Source organism: Danio rerio, chromosome 7, assembly GCF_052040795.2.
Source record: "Danio rerio strain M-AB ecotype USA chromosome 7, GRCz13ab, whole genome shotgun sequence".
Taxonomy (NCBI): Eukaryota; Metazoa; Chordata; class Actinopteri; order Cypriniformes; family Danionidae; genus Danio; species Danio rerio.
In genome coordinates, this window is record NC_141027.1 from 17,757,996 (window position 1) to 17,774,406 (window position 16,411).

Here is a 16,411-nt window from a genome sequence, read left to right on the forward strand (position 1 = left end):
CTTACCCAGTTTGACATCTCCTCGATCAGTAAGAAGAATATTAGCTCCCTACACAAGGAAAATATATACATACATTTGTATTAATATATATTTTTTAAATCACCATATCCATTACACTGTTAACAAACCACTGTTCAAAAGTCGGAGGTCAGTAAGACTTTTTTGTGAGTTTTGGTTTGTTTGTTTTTAATTATTACTTTTATTCAGCAATGATGCATTAAATTAGTCAAAAGAAGCATTTAAGCTGTTTAATTTAAGTTGTTTTAAAGTTTTATAATCAAAGAACCAAAGAAAAAATGCATCATGGTTCTCATCAAAATATTAAGCAATGCAACTGTTAATAAGCGGTAACAACATTGATAAGATTTCTTTCCTTTTTCTGCATATAATTATTTCTGAAGTATCATGTGCTGATGAATATGTTTTCCATCAGATTAATGTGTTACAATTATTAGAAAAATGACATTTTAACATATATTCACATTGAGCACTATATAAACTCTTTAAACTTTCATAATAGTTAACAATATTACCGCTTTGTTGTATTTTTATTAGTGCTGGGCAAAAATTAATCATGATTAATCACATCCAAAATTATGTTTTTCGCATCCAAAAACGCATCCAGAAACATGTATATGCTGTCATCATAGCAAAGATAAAATAAAACTAAATAAAATTAGAAATGAGTTATTAAAACTTTTATGTTTAGAAATGTGTTGGAAAAATCTTCTCTCCGTTAAACAGAAATTGAGGAAACAATAAACAAGGGGGCTAATAATTCTGACTTCAACTGTATATACATAATAAATATACACAGGATGTCAAAACAAACTTATATTTTGGATGTGATTAATCATGATTAATTTTTGCCCAGCACTAATTTTAATTATATAAATTTCGCCTTGGTGTGCATAAGAGACTTCTTTAAAAACATTAAAATCAAAAACATTTCCAACCGCAAAACTTTTGAACAACCTCATTCACCTTTATATCTCTGTGTATTTTGCCTGTCTCATGGAGATGATTCAAACCCTGGACAAAACAAGAGCAGTCTGGTTAAATGAAAGTCCATGTCACTGAGGAAGATTTATGCATCTAAAGATCTTTTTCAATAATTAATCAGCCTCACCTGGAGCGTTTCCCTGCAGATGTAAGCAATCTGCTTTTCCTTTAAAGGTCCAGTTACTGCAGAGGGCATATTATATTAAACATTAGCCATTACACTCAGCTTGCGGGAACAGTTTACCTCAATAACAAAGGTGGAAGAGATTGAAATATGTTTTGTTTAACAGAATATCTTCCTATATATATTCCTATGGAATTTTTTATTTTTATTTTTTGTATAATTTTTTTAAAAAGTGAGTGTTTTTTTTTCTTTTTAATTGGTTTAAAATGCTCAATAATTGTTTAATTTATAAGGCCATATGATGCTTTCTATTAAAATATTTTCTTTTAGTGTGTAATATATCTGTTTGTCCATGGATTGAGTGTTTTCAAGATGTGTTCTGCCATATTGGAGGCACAGAATGTAAACAATGCCACTAAACTGAACAAAACTTGCATATTTCGCCGATTATTGTTGCTGAAAATGTTGCTATTATGTTTTGGGGTGTACCAATCAGTTGGAAAAGGAAAAAAAACATTTTTAGTAGGCTTTAGCCTGCCAAACAATTTAACAAACGGAATAGTGAAAAAACTGTCTGAGGAACAAAAGGGGTTTGTGGTTGGCCAAACTGAGCCAGGATATGCAGTGAAAGAATCATATTCATATTTGTTCTTATCATATCCAGTCAAGTAAAATATGAATCTAATATTTCTATGAATATTGCTCATATAATGCTTTTACCACCCATTAAATTAAAAGTCCTTTACAGTGACGCCACTGGGGGGGTTGTTAGGACGATTCTAAAGGCCCGCACCGTTTTGAGGCCCCCAGAGTTACATTTAGCCCCCCATCCCCCAAAGTGGTCTGCACTTTCATCTGTGACATCATCAGAAAATTGTCATTGGGCCTGTACTGACCAGCGGCGCCCCTGGTCCTCTATAGGATGATGCAGCTTCAACATATTTTCCATGGTTTAAAGACAGCATAAATAGGCATAAACAGCATATTCAGTATGTTAACTGTCCAATCCATGTTGTTGTTGTACATCTCAGTATTTCCAATATAGCCACTGCTCATATGGATAACTGACTAAATTTTGACATACACTGTGAGTGAAAACGCTCTATAGATCTTTTTTTTCCTCACCACTGTCGCCACTGACTTGCTCGGATCGGGACTTGTGAAGCTGTGCATCGATGGATTTGCTCTTCAGAGTTTGAACTTTTATCAGTGAAACTTAAACCACAATGAACTGAGCTAAACTGAACTTCAACTCTGAAATCTGGACTTTACTAGAACTATGTTAAGCTGCTTTGACACAATCAACATTGTAAAAGCGCTATAGAAATAAAAATGAATTGAATTGAATCTTATAGTCTCCCACAAAAGGGTTTTTCTCTCTAACAGAGATAGTCAGTCTCTGTAATACACAAAAAAAGAACTTCAAACAGCGTCTTGTGAGCTGTTTACATTGTAATGTTATACCTTGGTAGATATCCTGCAATGATCCTCCTCCACAGTACTCCATGCAGATCCACAATTTAGTGTTCCTGAAAAGCCAAAACAGTTCAGTACACGCAAAACATTTGAATAAATACAAAGTAAAGGTCTTATTCAAAGAGAAAGTCTTATTTCTTAGTTTGTCTGTAATAAAAGATGTAAACAGTTGAGGGCAAAATTATTAGTCATTCTGTACAATACTTATTTTTTTAAAAAGATTTCTCAAGTGATATTTAATTGATTAAAGATGCAGTAGGTGATCTGCCAAAATGCTTTCTGTTAGCTTAATATCTTTGAAATACAGTCCCACCCCTGCCGAACAAAGCTTCGCCTCCTGAAATCACGAACGCACACCTTAAAGACAATCCACTAGATCATGTCATTCACCAGTTAGAAAACTTTTTTAGTACTTTATAATACTAAAATTCTGAACAAAAAAATAGTTTTCTGTTGTGTAGCAAGCAAAACTTGCCATAATGTGCTAAATTTCATGCATGTAAGGATCACTGGTCTCACTCTCTCACATGCTTTGACCTAAAGCCACTACTGTATGCTTATTGGTTGGCTGGCAGGCTGCAGGACTTACACTATTACTAAGCCATACTTACATGCTATTTCAGAACAAATATTCAGAGTAGCATGGTAAACAATATCGGGAGCGCATAACAGGCTATCATTGTTCAAAAATGAACCGATGTGAATATAAAACCAAATTCACCTCAGTAAAGCAGGCTAGGCATATTTACTTATGTCTTGCTGTTAAACTAAATAAAAATCTACAATATCGATGCAGTAAAAGGTCCCTTATGAAACTGAAAATAGTCGCATCAATCTTTCGCCAGAGGATTTCTGTGCATATTGTAATGTGGAAATGGATGCTAACAACAGGGGTGTGGATCCAAATGCAAAGTCTTTATTCAGACAGAAAGTAGTCATCCAAGCAACAATCAACTTAGGAGCAAAAAGGGCAATCCAGAGTCAGTCAATTAAACAGGCAAAAGTTCAACAGGCAGGCAGCAGGCAACGTACAAAAGCAAACAAGGCGAAGGTCAAAGCACACGGCAAAACAAAACAAGGAAAACGCGTCATAATGTTCCACAAACAGATCAACAAGACTCAGCAATAACTGTGTTAATGTGCTGTATATATAGTCCATGAATCAGCCCATGAGTAGTTTCAGCTGTGAGCGTCTAATCAATGGTGACTTGGAGCAGGTGAGTGTGTGTGTGTTGCATGACTGGATCTGTAGTCCATAAACCGGCAGATTTGTAGTTTGTGTAAACGTCAATGTTTTCCATCGAACTCTGGTGGTCAGATCGCTGGTGATCGTGACACATGCAACCCATTCGTAATTCAACAAAATATACATCAGCTTTGCGTGACTAAAATACTTTTAATACAGAACATTACCTCTCTAAAAGAAATACTTCAGCCATGGTGTCATCCTTCCTCCAGCGTGCAAAATTAACTCCAATATGGATTCAGGATTTTAAAAAGTTTTGATTAAGCATTTGTTTTTATCACCGCCACTCTCTCTCTCTCTCGTGTGCATGTAAAAGTGGTGCGTATGCATGCGCAAACGTCGGATTTGTCTGCGTGATCGGGGTGCGCAGACGTACAAATCTACATTTGTTGACAGACAGTTTGGGCTACTTATCAGAATTATGGAAATTGTCAGCCCGGGAAATTTTAATTGGACCAACATTGGTCACACTTTACAATATGGTTCATTAGTTAATGTTAATTAATGCATTTACAAACATGAACAAACAATGAACAATACATCTACTGCTGTATTTGTTCATGTTAACGTTAGTTAATGAAAATACAGTAGTTCATTGTTAGTTCATGTTAACTCATGGTGCATTAACTAACGTTAACAAGCATGGACTTTAATAATGCATTAGTAAATGTTCAATCATGATTAATAAATGCTGTACATGTGTTGTTCATGATTAGTTCATGTTAGTAAATGCATTAACTAATGAACCTTACTGTAAAGTGTTACCCGAACATTTTTTAGCTTTACGGCTTACCCAGAATATAAAAATACACATCAATACATTTAGATCATTTACTTGAATCATTACTATTGGGATGAGAAGAGACTTTTAACCAGCACAACAAAAATGTTTCTGAAGACAATCACCTACTGCAAATTTAAGGAAATGTACTATAATATGTTTTCTTTTAAAGAAAGTCTTATTTGTTTTATTTCAGCTACAATAAAAGCAGTTTTTAATAAAAAAAAAAAAACTTTTAAAAGATTTAATTACCCTAATTTGCCTAATTAACCTAATCAACCTAGTTAAGCCTTTAGATTGAAATTTAAGCTGAATACTAGTATCTTGAAAAATATCTAGTAAAATAAGATGTAATTCAAACTGTTTTAAAATGTATTCTCGCAGTTAAACAGCATTGGGGAAGTATCTAAATTAAGAAAAAACTTAACAAGACAGTTAATAATTCCGTCTTCACACCCCCTAACTCACAAACATGAAAAGAATCTCATAAACATTTTGAAAGCATGTGAGTGGGAATACATGGCGCAGAAATATTATTTTGGAATGCACAAAGTCATCTAGAGCGTGTGCTGACACATGTCGGCAAGCATTTACAAAACCTATTAAACATGCTCAGGTGATCTGTAGTTCGTGTCTGTTTGTGTAACTCTGCCTGTAGGGGTGTAAAACAGGCTGTGGAATGCACCTTTCTATGCCCTGACAACTTCTGCAGAAATAGCATTCTGGAGGAAGCACAAACATTGCTGTACCTGTGGTAAGTTCCATAATAGGCCACAATGTTCTTATGCTTACACTCCTTCATCATCGTTATCTCTTGCTGGATGGAGGTGATGTCATCTCCTGAATAAGAATGATAGAAGGGCACACTGTAAAAATGCAGGGTTCAACACAATTCATTCAGGTTGTCCTAACACAAATTGATTAAGTAACAAGTTTAAGTGGATTGAACATAAAACAATTAAGTTGTCCCAGTAACACTTTATTTTGATGGTCCATTTGGGTATAAGTAGACTGTCTGCTTAATATCTGTTGATACTGCTCCTTCAACAGACATTTAACTGACTATAAGAGACTTTGCAAGTACATGTTAACTAACAATAACCCTAATACCCATAGTCTACTCATAATCTATTGAGAATTAGTTGACATGTAGATGCAATGTAACTTAAATCAACAAACAGACAATCAAAATAAATTGTAATCAAGAATTGTGTTGTTTAAGCTTGAGTTGCATAAGTAGTTTGAACAAGCAACAAAATATATTGTTAAAATATATATATATATATATATATATATATATATATATATATATATATATATATATATATATATATATATATATATATATATATTTATTTATTTTATTTTATTTTATTTTATTTTATTTTATTTTATTTTATTTACTGAACAAGTAATTGCCAAATTTTCTTAATAGTTTATACCAAAATATTAAGAGTTTTAGTTCTGAATTCAGTAAATAATGACTAAAAAAAATATGAGACACTGAAAAACTGAAAAAGTTTATGTTGCAAGGGTGTATGTTTTGGTAAAATACAAAACTATACTGTACTGTATGGGTCAAAATTATTATAATTTTTTTTTCTTTTATACTTAAAATCATTGTGATGGTAAGTAAAGACTATGTGCTGTGAGGATATTTTGTAAATTTCCTATGTAAATGTATCAAAACTTAATTTTTGATTAGTAATATACATTGCTAAAAATTTACTTTGGACAAATTTAAAGGCGATTTTCTCAATATTGTTATCAGTTTTTGAAACCTCAGATTACAGATATTCAAATTGTTGCATCTCTGCCAAATATTAAATCACTATGAAGTTTATCAATAACCATTTGTAACCTTTAATATTTCATTTAATTTTTTAATGCATGTTGTTGGATTCCTTACAATCAATCTAAATCTGTTAAAATAGTACTACCGAATACTATTATATTTAATCAGAAAATCAATGATATGAATTTGGTATACATAAATCTAGCTGTAGAAAAAGCCAGATCCAATTAGTACAATTCTATGAGATTGGTTTAATTTTCATTCAGGGGCAAAATTGACGTAACTCCATACTCCACACAATAAATGAATTAGTCACGGTCACCAGCGATCCAGTCTGTGCAGATCACTGGTATACAGATCGCTACCAGACTACAAATCCGTCATTCTAACGAATCAGTCTTTGAGCAGCTTCAGCTGTGTGAATGTGATCAATCGGGATCAGGAACCGGTGTGTATGCATATGGTGCATGACTGGAACTTGTAGTTCTTGAAAGGGCAGATTAGTAGTCTGTTAGCGATCTGTGTGTATACCAGCGATCTGCGTAGGCTGGATCACTGGTGACCATGACAGAATTAATAAGATATTATTACATCAATCTTGTTCTTATTTGTTTAGTTTATGTTTAACTAACAAATATCAAATCACACAAAGTTTATTTGTTCAATTATGTTAAAATTCTGTAATCCAAATGGATGGAAAATTTAATATACAATCAGACTACAGAAATCTTATTTGTTAGGCCTAAATTTATGTTTTGAGTGTAACAGACCATACATTAATGTAAAGCTTATTTATTCAGTAGTCAGATAACACTTACAACTTAATTTCTAAAAACATAAAGTCTTCTATCTAGTTTTGTGATCCAGGTTTTTGTGGTCACATCTAGTTTTTGTGGTTGCATATATAACCTATAAATATAATAAGTACTAGTAGTTAATGTGCAATGCTGCAGACTTAGTTTTAGTAATTTTACTAGTATGCTTCATGATGGATTATGCATAACTACTGCACTGGTCAACACATTAAAACAACTCACACACCTGGATCCAGCTTAACAATTTTGATAGCAGCCATTTCTGAGCTCCTAATGTTTCTAGCCTGAAAGAAAAGACAATACATGATAAACATGAAAATCAGACTGTATTTTCTCTTTTACAGCTACAGTATATTGCTGTAAAATTAGTTAGGAAAATGATCATTTTATTATGATGTTTTAATCCTACAATGACGGTTGGGTTTAGGGATAGGGTTTCAGGGCATGACTCTTTTTTAAAATCAGATGTTTTCATATAAACAAAATTGTAAATAACACTTCATATAAATAAGCAGTTTTCTGACAATAAATATAATAGTTATGTTTCCTTGTGAGATCGGGCTGGTTGAGCCATGTTTTAACTGCGATAAAACACTGCATATTCGTGCACATTTTGTAATATCAATTTTTATACCCAACCTTTTAATTGTGTTACTAAGATTTTTGAAAATGTATAAAAGGGAACATATTATGCCCCTTTTTACAATATGTAAAATAAGTCTCCAATGTCCCAGGAGTGTGCATGTAAAGTTCATTCATTCATTTTCTTTTTGGCTTAGTCCCTTTATTAATCTGTGGTCGCCACAGCGGAATGAACCGCCAACTTATCCAGCATATGTTTTACGCAGCGGATGCCCTTCCAACTGCAACCCATCATTGGGAAACACACATAAGCACACATTCACACACATACATTACGGCCAACTTAGCCTATCCAACTCACTTATATTGCATGTCTTTGGACTTCGAAACCGGAGCCACTGGAGAAAACCCAAGCCAACAAGGGGAGAACATGCAAACTCCACACCGAAATGCCAAAGGACCCAGCTGAGGCTTAAACCAGCAACCTTCTTGCTGAGGCGATTTTGCAATCCACTGTGACGCCGCATGCAAAGTTAAAAATCAACACACCTCTCTGTTGAGACCCTTTTATGCTTTGATCCAAATTGTGCCACTTTGGTGACTGTCGCTTTAAATTTTAGTGAGTTTGTGCTCCCAGCTCTAACTTCAACAGAGGGTGGAGCTATAAATGCCTATGTGTAAGCATAGCAACAGAGTCAAAACTCTAATGGCAGACAGCTGCTTCTCACTCAGAGCTGTCTATTCTAATGAGGGAGAGATCGTCACTAATGGGCGGGGCTTTCCCCTCTGATGACATGTATAAAAGGGAGAATGTCAATCAAAGTGTTTCTATGGACAGTTTTTATCAAGTGTGATTATAAAAAATAGAAGTATTTAACTTTTACAATTTGAGGCTGGTTATATTCACACGCTCTTTTTATTTATTTTCTCGCAGCACCATGAGCAAAATGCAGCCCGCAGGTTAATGATGATGTAACTCTCATTCGACCCCAAACAGCGGCACCTTAGTGAATATAAAAATTTGAATAAATAATATTAATGAATAGTACACCAGCTCAATGAAAATCAGATGATTCACTACATTAATAAATCTGACATAACTTGATCAGAAATCTAAAAAGGGGAGAAAAAGATTAAGCCATCAATAGAAAGTAAAAGAGTTTTGCAGAGAACAGTGCAATACTTATTTTTCATTCTGGTCCAGTGGTCAGCACGTTGCGTTACGCCGAACCGAGTTCGAACCTCTCCTTAGTAGTTATTATTATTATTTATTTTTTCATTTTTATTGTTAGACATACAATACTGTTAGGGCTGTTGGACATTTGAAGTTCTAAAGCAGTTGTTTTCTTGAAAAAGACTCAATAGTGTCATTAGAAACTGATTTGCAAATGACCTTATATTAATATAGTCAGTCGTGAACTGAGGTGGGCCAGTCTAATACTTGAAACTCCAGGGCTGAGAAGGAGTCCCACATGCTTATATTAAAGCTTCATTTGATAAAAAATCCAGTAAAAAAACAGTAACAAAATTAATAATACATTTATAAAACAGCATTAATAACAAAAAATATTACAATTTTATATAAGTGTTTTCTATTCTAATTTAGAAATGTCATATATTCATTTGTTTATTTTCCTTTAGCTTAGTCTCTATTTCAAAGTTTGCCACAGAGGAATGAACCACCAGCTATTCCGGCATTTGTTTTATGCGCAGCAGATGCCCTTCCAGCCGCAACCCAGTACTGTGAAATACCCATACACACTCATTCACACACACGCTCATGCACTACGGCCAATTTAGTTTATCCAATTCACCTATAGTACATGTGTTTGGGCTGTGGGGGAAACCAGAGGACCCGGAGGAAACCCACACAAATATGGGGAGAACATGCAAACTCCACACAGAATATATATATACACACACACACACACACACACACACACACACACACACACACACACACACACATATATATATATATATATATATATATATATATATATATATATATATATATATATATATATATATATATATACATATATATATATATATATATATATATATATACATACATATATATATATATATATATATATATATATATATATATATATATATATATATATATATATATATATATATATATATATATATATTTATGTTGCTTACATTAACAATAACTGTAATTTATATTGCAGCTGGAAGGGCATCTGAAGTGTAAAACATGTGCTGGATAAATTGGCGGTTCATTCCGCTGTGGTGACCCTGGATAAATAAAGTGCCTGAGCCAAAAAGAAAATGAATGAATGAATTATAAAGTGCTTTAATGAGCAGATGTAACAAAGATGTGACTTTAAGGCCATGTTTACTTTAGTGAAATGCTCGGGATGCTGTAGAAAAGCCAGGAACAGATCCAGCTCTCCTGGCAGGCGCCTTAATGACAAATATCCCAGTGTCAGTAGCAGCCTGCTGCGTCCTTCATTGTAACCTTGTCCTATAACTGCAGCCAGAAGCTGATGTTCAGATTCATCTTTCTAGATTAACTGCACTATGAGTTCATCAGTCGTATGGAAGGAATCTATCAAAATAGATGCCATAAAATGATACTTGCCAACGATTCATCAAATTCATAAAGTGGTGGAATGAAAAAGGCCAACATTAAATGTGTGGCTATATCTGTGTGATGAATATCTGAGTGAAATCTAAAACAAAAAATACATAAATAGAAATGTAGGGAAGGACTCGATTTTTGTCTATTGAGAACTGACTCAGTTGTTGTTTGTTATTGGTCGATCATGCGAGTGACGGATTGTCTTGCTCACAATAAACACCTCATTATAAAAGAGAACAGATGACATTGAAGAGAAAGGGAAAGTTATTTTGTTTAAAGGTTATGAGGGCATGTGATTTAAAAAACTTTGCAATAACAGTCTATTGACGGTCATCTTGGTATTAGCAAATAAATGCTTATTTTTAAAGGTATTATTATTGGGTCAATAACAAACTAATTCTGATATTCATTCATTCATTCATTTTCTTTTCGGCTTAGTCCCTTTATTAAACAGGGGTCACCACAGCGGAATGAACCGCCAACTTATCCAGCATATGTTTTATGCAGCGGATGCCCTTCCAGCTACAACCCATGACTGGGAAACACCCATACACTCTCATTTACACACATTCACTACGGACAATTTAGCTTACCCAATTCACCTATAGCACGTCTTTGGACTTGTGGGGGAAGCCTGAGCACCTGAAGGAACCCACGCCAACACGGGGAGAACATGCAAACTCCACACATAAAGGCAAAATGACCTAGCTGTGAGGCCAACTTCTTGCTGTGAGGCGACAGTGCTACCCACTGCACCACTGCGCCGCCTCATTCCAATATATTTTAGACAATAAATTATTGATTAAAACAGATCTGACATCTTCTCTATTAATATAGCTGATTAACCACAATTATTATTTATACTATTTTGTCACGAGTGGGTCTTGAACCCGGGTCTCTGGAGTGGAGACGGGTGAGTGAACCACAGAGCAACAGGAGCTGTAGTCGTGGACCCAAACGAAAAACTCCAAGTAGGGATCCCGAAAACAAGGATTTATTTAAAAGTCAACTTAGATTCTTCTCAAAAATGAGGCAGCAAAACAGACAATTTAGGTTGTCCTCAAAATGAGATATACAAAATGGTTTAACAGTATGATAAATATACAAAGAAAACACCACGAGGGGGAAAAAATAAACAATAAGGCAGCAAGCAACAGGGAAATCAAAAGAGTCTTACTAGACGTAGATCAGGAGATCAAGCGAACCGAGTGAGGACCAGAGGAAAAAGTGACAACTTAAAAACAAAGGCTCAAACATAATTAGTAATTAAGTAAACAAGAACACACAAGGACGAACTAGGGCAGAGGGGAAAGACGGGGACCTCTAGGGGAATGGAGACAAAGTGCAAGATGGTGACACTGTAGCTGTTTCTTAATTTCAAGAATGCAGACAACGGATTTGCTTTCTTGTGAAGAGCGGTCTTACCAGGTCACCTCAGAAGAACGAACTTGGGAGACCACAAGAACAGAGAACGCGTCCTGTGAGAAATGAGATGCTTCGTCCTTCCTGTAGGTCACGTGACCTTCACACGTTTTTAATTAACGATTTATTGGTTTAACCCTTTTCAAAATATTTACTATGCATAAAGACTTCACAAATATACGTTGCACAATATAAATAAAACAGATTTTAAAACGAATTTCAGTAAATAAACAACCTTAATGTGTTTATGCTTTAATTAGGATTTTTATGGTGATGTTTATATTCACCGTTTCATTTAGGGAAATTCCTGAGGTAAATAAGTTTTATCTCTCAACTTTAATAATAAATGTATATAAAATGCTGCACTTCCCACCTCCAGTCTCAATGACTTCTGGGTCTTCTAAACCGAGTTCGGTGCTTAAGTCTGCATCCATGCGTCCTCAATATCAAGAATACATGCGGGAAGTTTCACGCGTCCTCAGTACTTGTGGTCTTGTGTATTGGAATTGAACTTGGCAGTTGATGATGACGTTACACGTGGACACAAGATTGCTGAAGAACGCATATTGAGAAATAGCCTATTTATTACATTTCCTATTAATTGTACTTTAATTAACTGGCCCATATCCATCAGCTGACAACCACTGATAATGCCCATTCAATCCAGTGATAACATTTGAAGCAGGAGGTATATTAAAGCACAAAAACCTTGTAATAAACTGCCAGTACTTTTTAAGTTATTTTACAGCCTTATTTCTCTATTCACTACTTCTCATACATTATATTATATCAAACTACTAAAATGACAATAAAAGCCACTTTGTCAAACTGTAAAGTTAAACTTCCAACATCAAAATTGAACAGAGCAGAGATGAACGATGTAAATCACAACTGTAAATAAACAAAAACAATCACAAAACACAGAAACTGTTAACTAACATATGTTTTACAGTATATTTATATAATCAGCTATTGACGGCCCAAATATAAAAGACTACAAGAAAGTAGGCCTCCATTTTGGCTTTGAGTTAGCTTACTCATAAACATAACAAATCCAGCATTTCTGGACAAAACCTGGAACTTTACTGAGCTGCCTTCCTGTTGTTTTTCCTGGCATGCCAGAGGGCTTCCTGTCATGACTAAAGCAACAGTGCAACATTCGAATTAATGGTTTGACTGCGCAACCTGAAATAACGCTCCCACAACCCAAAAAACAATGACTCGGGCTGAATATCTGTCCACACTCTGACCAGAAAATCTCCACCAGAGCTTGTTTTTCTGTCTGCTGGCATGGTCAGAGCTGACAAAGTCCATCAAACACAAAACAGCCTGTTTTGCTGGAACACAGCTGGGAATCCTCACCCTGAAACATTTTTAGATCTTGAGAACTTTCTACCCCAAGTTGAGAGAGCTGGAGGACACTAGAAAGGATTCTTTGTGCATTGTGAGATGGGCATTGTGGGGTGGTTGGCTCGCCCAATGCATTATGATAGAGTGGACTGTGTGCTACAGTGCGACACAATCGTTACATTACTTTAGCAAAACACATATAAAAGAGATACACACGAATAGCAACAACATTTTTGCACTTTAAACTTCTCGAGAAATGAAACTACCACACCTGCCAGTGTCTTATGTGGCTTTAAGGTCTACATTTGTAACATTCCATTAATGCTGTGGTTGAGTAAATTCTTTTCCTGAGCCAACCTAATGCTATTCCACTTTACTTTTGAGAGCTACTTGATGTTGCATCTGTTTTTTCACGGTTTTCTGTATTTACAGGGCTATTGTAAGGGACAGGAGAGTATTAAATATTTTGTTGAAAGGTGACACTTTTCACTTTTCAGCTTGTGTTCAATTTGTTGGATGGAGTGTGTGGTTTTGCGCACATGCTGTGAATACTATCACTTTACAAAACAAAACCATCCAGTCTGTCAAGAAAGATCATGTGCCTAATGTATTCTAATACTTAGCATAGAGTCAAAGGGGAGACGTCAGCATCACATTTCCAAATAGCCAACTTAGCCTATCACAAAAAAGCATATTAAATGCAAGTAAATTGTCTAATATTTCAGATAATTGTCTAATATTTCAGAAATAAAAAGTTAAACTATGGGTGGATTAATGTTCTGTCGCCGTACAGCATGCTTTCTAATATGTACTTATTAAAATGCATAAAGGAATAAGTGGTCATACTAAATATTATTAATTTTTAAGGTTATTAAACACATTTTGCTGGGTAAAAATTGGTATAGTGGCAATTGTAAAGAATTTTTAAAAATGTGAATCAAGTATTTAACGGTCGTTGACTGTGTTAATATGTGCTCTGTGTTTGTTATGGCTTGCTTTAATATATTTTCACTTTCATTGGAATGTACAGTTGAAGTCAGAAAAAATTGCTCCCCTGTTTATTTTTCCCCCAATTTCTGTTTAACAGAGCGCGGATTTTTTAAACACATTTCTGAACATAATAGTTTTAATAACTCATTTCTAATGATTGATTTATTTCATCTTTGCCATGATGACAGTAAATAATATTTGACAAGAGATTTTTCAAGACACTTCTATACAGCTTAAAGTTACATTTAAAGGCTTAACTAGGTTAATTAGGTTAACTAGGCAGGTTAGGTTAATTAGGCAAGTTATTGTATAACCATGGTTTGTGCTGTAGACTATCGAAAAAAATATAGAGCTTAAAGGGGCTAATAAGTTTGACCTTAAAATGCTTTTTTTTTTTTTATTAAAACTGCTTTTATTCCAGCCGAAATAAACCAAATAAGACTTTCTCCAGAAGAAAAAATATTATCAGACATACTGTGAAAATTTGCTTGCTCTGTTAAACATCATTTAAGAAAATATTTGAAAAAAGAAAATAAAAATCAAAGGGGAGCTAATAAATTTAAACTGTATATGTGTTAAACTGTAATTGTCTTAATGTTTTTTTGCCCTTTATATATATATATATATATATATATATATATATATATATATATATATATATATATATATATATATATATATATATATATATTTATTCCATGTGTATATTTGATTTTATGGCCCTGTCAGGATGGGGTTGTTTTTCTTTGGTTGGTAATTGGTTACTAATACAGTATGCATCACATTTTTCTGAAACAATAAAAGATCAGCAATTAATGTTCAAATTACAATCTGTTTTGAGGTATTTTTAAAATATAATTTAAATATAATAGGTCTAGATGCATAATTTATTGTAAGTGAAAGACATTTTGGTGAGTAAGGTTTCTAATAGTGAGAAAGAAAGAAAGAAAGAAAGAAAGAAAGAAAGAAAGAAAGAAAGAAAGAAAGAAAGAAAGAAAGAAAGAAAGAAAGAAAGAAAGATCAACAGTGCTGAGGTGGTATGGTACAATGATAGTATCACACGGCTCTTTAGCATTTAACATGCCGAATAATAATAACCATATACGGTAATTTCAAGACAACAATGCAACCCTATAGCCCTTTATTTTATCCTCACCTTGAAGACATCTCCATAAGTGCCGCTCCCGATACGTTGAATAATCTCATAGTCATCCAAGGGATCCAAAAATGAAACTCCAATAGTATTCATGCCCGCAGATCTTGGTGTTTCACTTACTCATGACAGCTGTCACACAGTCTGATGTAGCTCATCCTGGTGTGCTGTCCTTAAAAGTGGTGAATAAAGGAGTAAATGACGAAAAGGTGTTGATTTAGCAGTGATTTTAAAAACGTTTTTTATATCCAGTCTATCAGGGTAACCAGCGTCTGATAATCTCGCCGCCTGTCCTTACTCGCGCGCCCGTGTGTGGACTCAAACATAGCATTGTCCTATTCGAGAATGATTCATTCTCTAGAGTCGGATCTTTTTAGTGAATTGGTTTGCGCTGGCTTGAATAATTCATGAACTAAAATAACTGATTAACGGTTTTTACTGTCTATGTTCTCGAGTCAACGCTTTATTGAAGTGGTTTATTTAGGTTTTAATAAACAGCACTTCATTTAAACGTGCAAATAAATACATAAACGTATTTAGATAGGTTACGTAAAATGCACTTGTGAGTGTGAATGGAATTACAACAAACACTTATTCTTTTACAAAACGTAAACATAGCTAAAAATTAAACCCAATCAAAAGTAAAGAAGTCAAGAATTAAAGTATTAAAAATGTAAAAGAAACACTGGCTTTTACATATACAATACAGTATATTTTTAAAAGAACCGTTCAAATGAACCGAGTCACTGAACACGAGCGGGCTCTACTCATCGCCACACGACACTCTTCGCTGTTTTGCGCATGTGCACAGCATCAATAGGTGATCACATTATTGTCATTTAGCCTCGACAACATATGTGACAGGGCTCAGTGGGTAGCACGATCGCCTCACAGCAAAAAGGTTGCTACTTCGAGCCTCGGCTAGGCCAGTTGGTGTTTCTGTGTGGAGCTTGCATGTTCTCCCTGTGTTTGTGTGGGTTTCCGTAGTGCATGTGTGTGAATGCAAGTGTGTATAGGTGTTTCCCAGTGTTGGGTTGTTGCTGGAAAGGCATCAGCTGCAT

At 34.5% G+C, this 16,411-nt stretch overlaps 1 protein-coding gene across 3 annotated transcripts in view; it reads right to left on the reverse strand.

Annotated features, from left to right (window-relative positions):
• map4k2 (mitogen-activated protein kinase kinase kinase kinase 2) overlaps positions 1-15,664 on the reverse strand; it is a 42,228-nt gene extending 26,564 nt beyond the window's left edge. Inside the window, exons 1-7 of one of the 3 annotated variants that reach the window (XR_015494937.1) lie at positions 15,354-15,664; positions 7,466-7,523; positions 5,379-5,469; positions 2,591-2,655; positions 1,130-1,185; positions 985-1,032; positions 6-48 (exon numbers count right to left, since the gene is read on the reverse strand). Coding sequence is in view for 2 of the 3 variants with exons in the window: in NM_001040358.1 (NP_001035448.1) it covers positions 6-48; positions 985-1,032; positions 1,130-1,185; positions 2,591-2,655; positions 5,379-5,469; positions 7,466-7,523; positions 15,354-15,446 (454 nt within the window). In the remaining variant the exon portion in view is untranslated. 3 annotated transcript variants of the gene reach the window in all.
• Between the last annotated feature and the right edge of the window lie 747 nt (positions 15,665-16,411).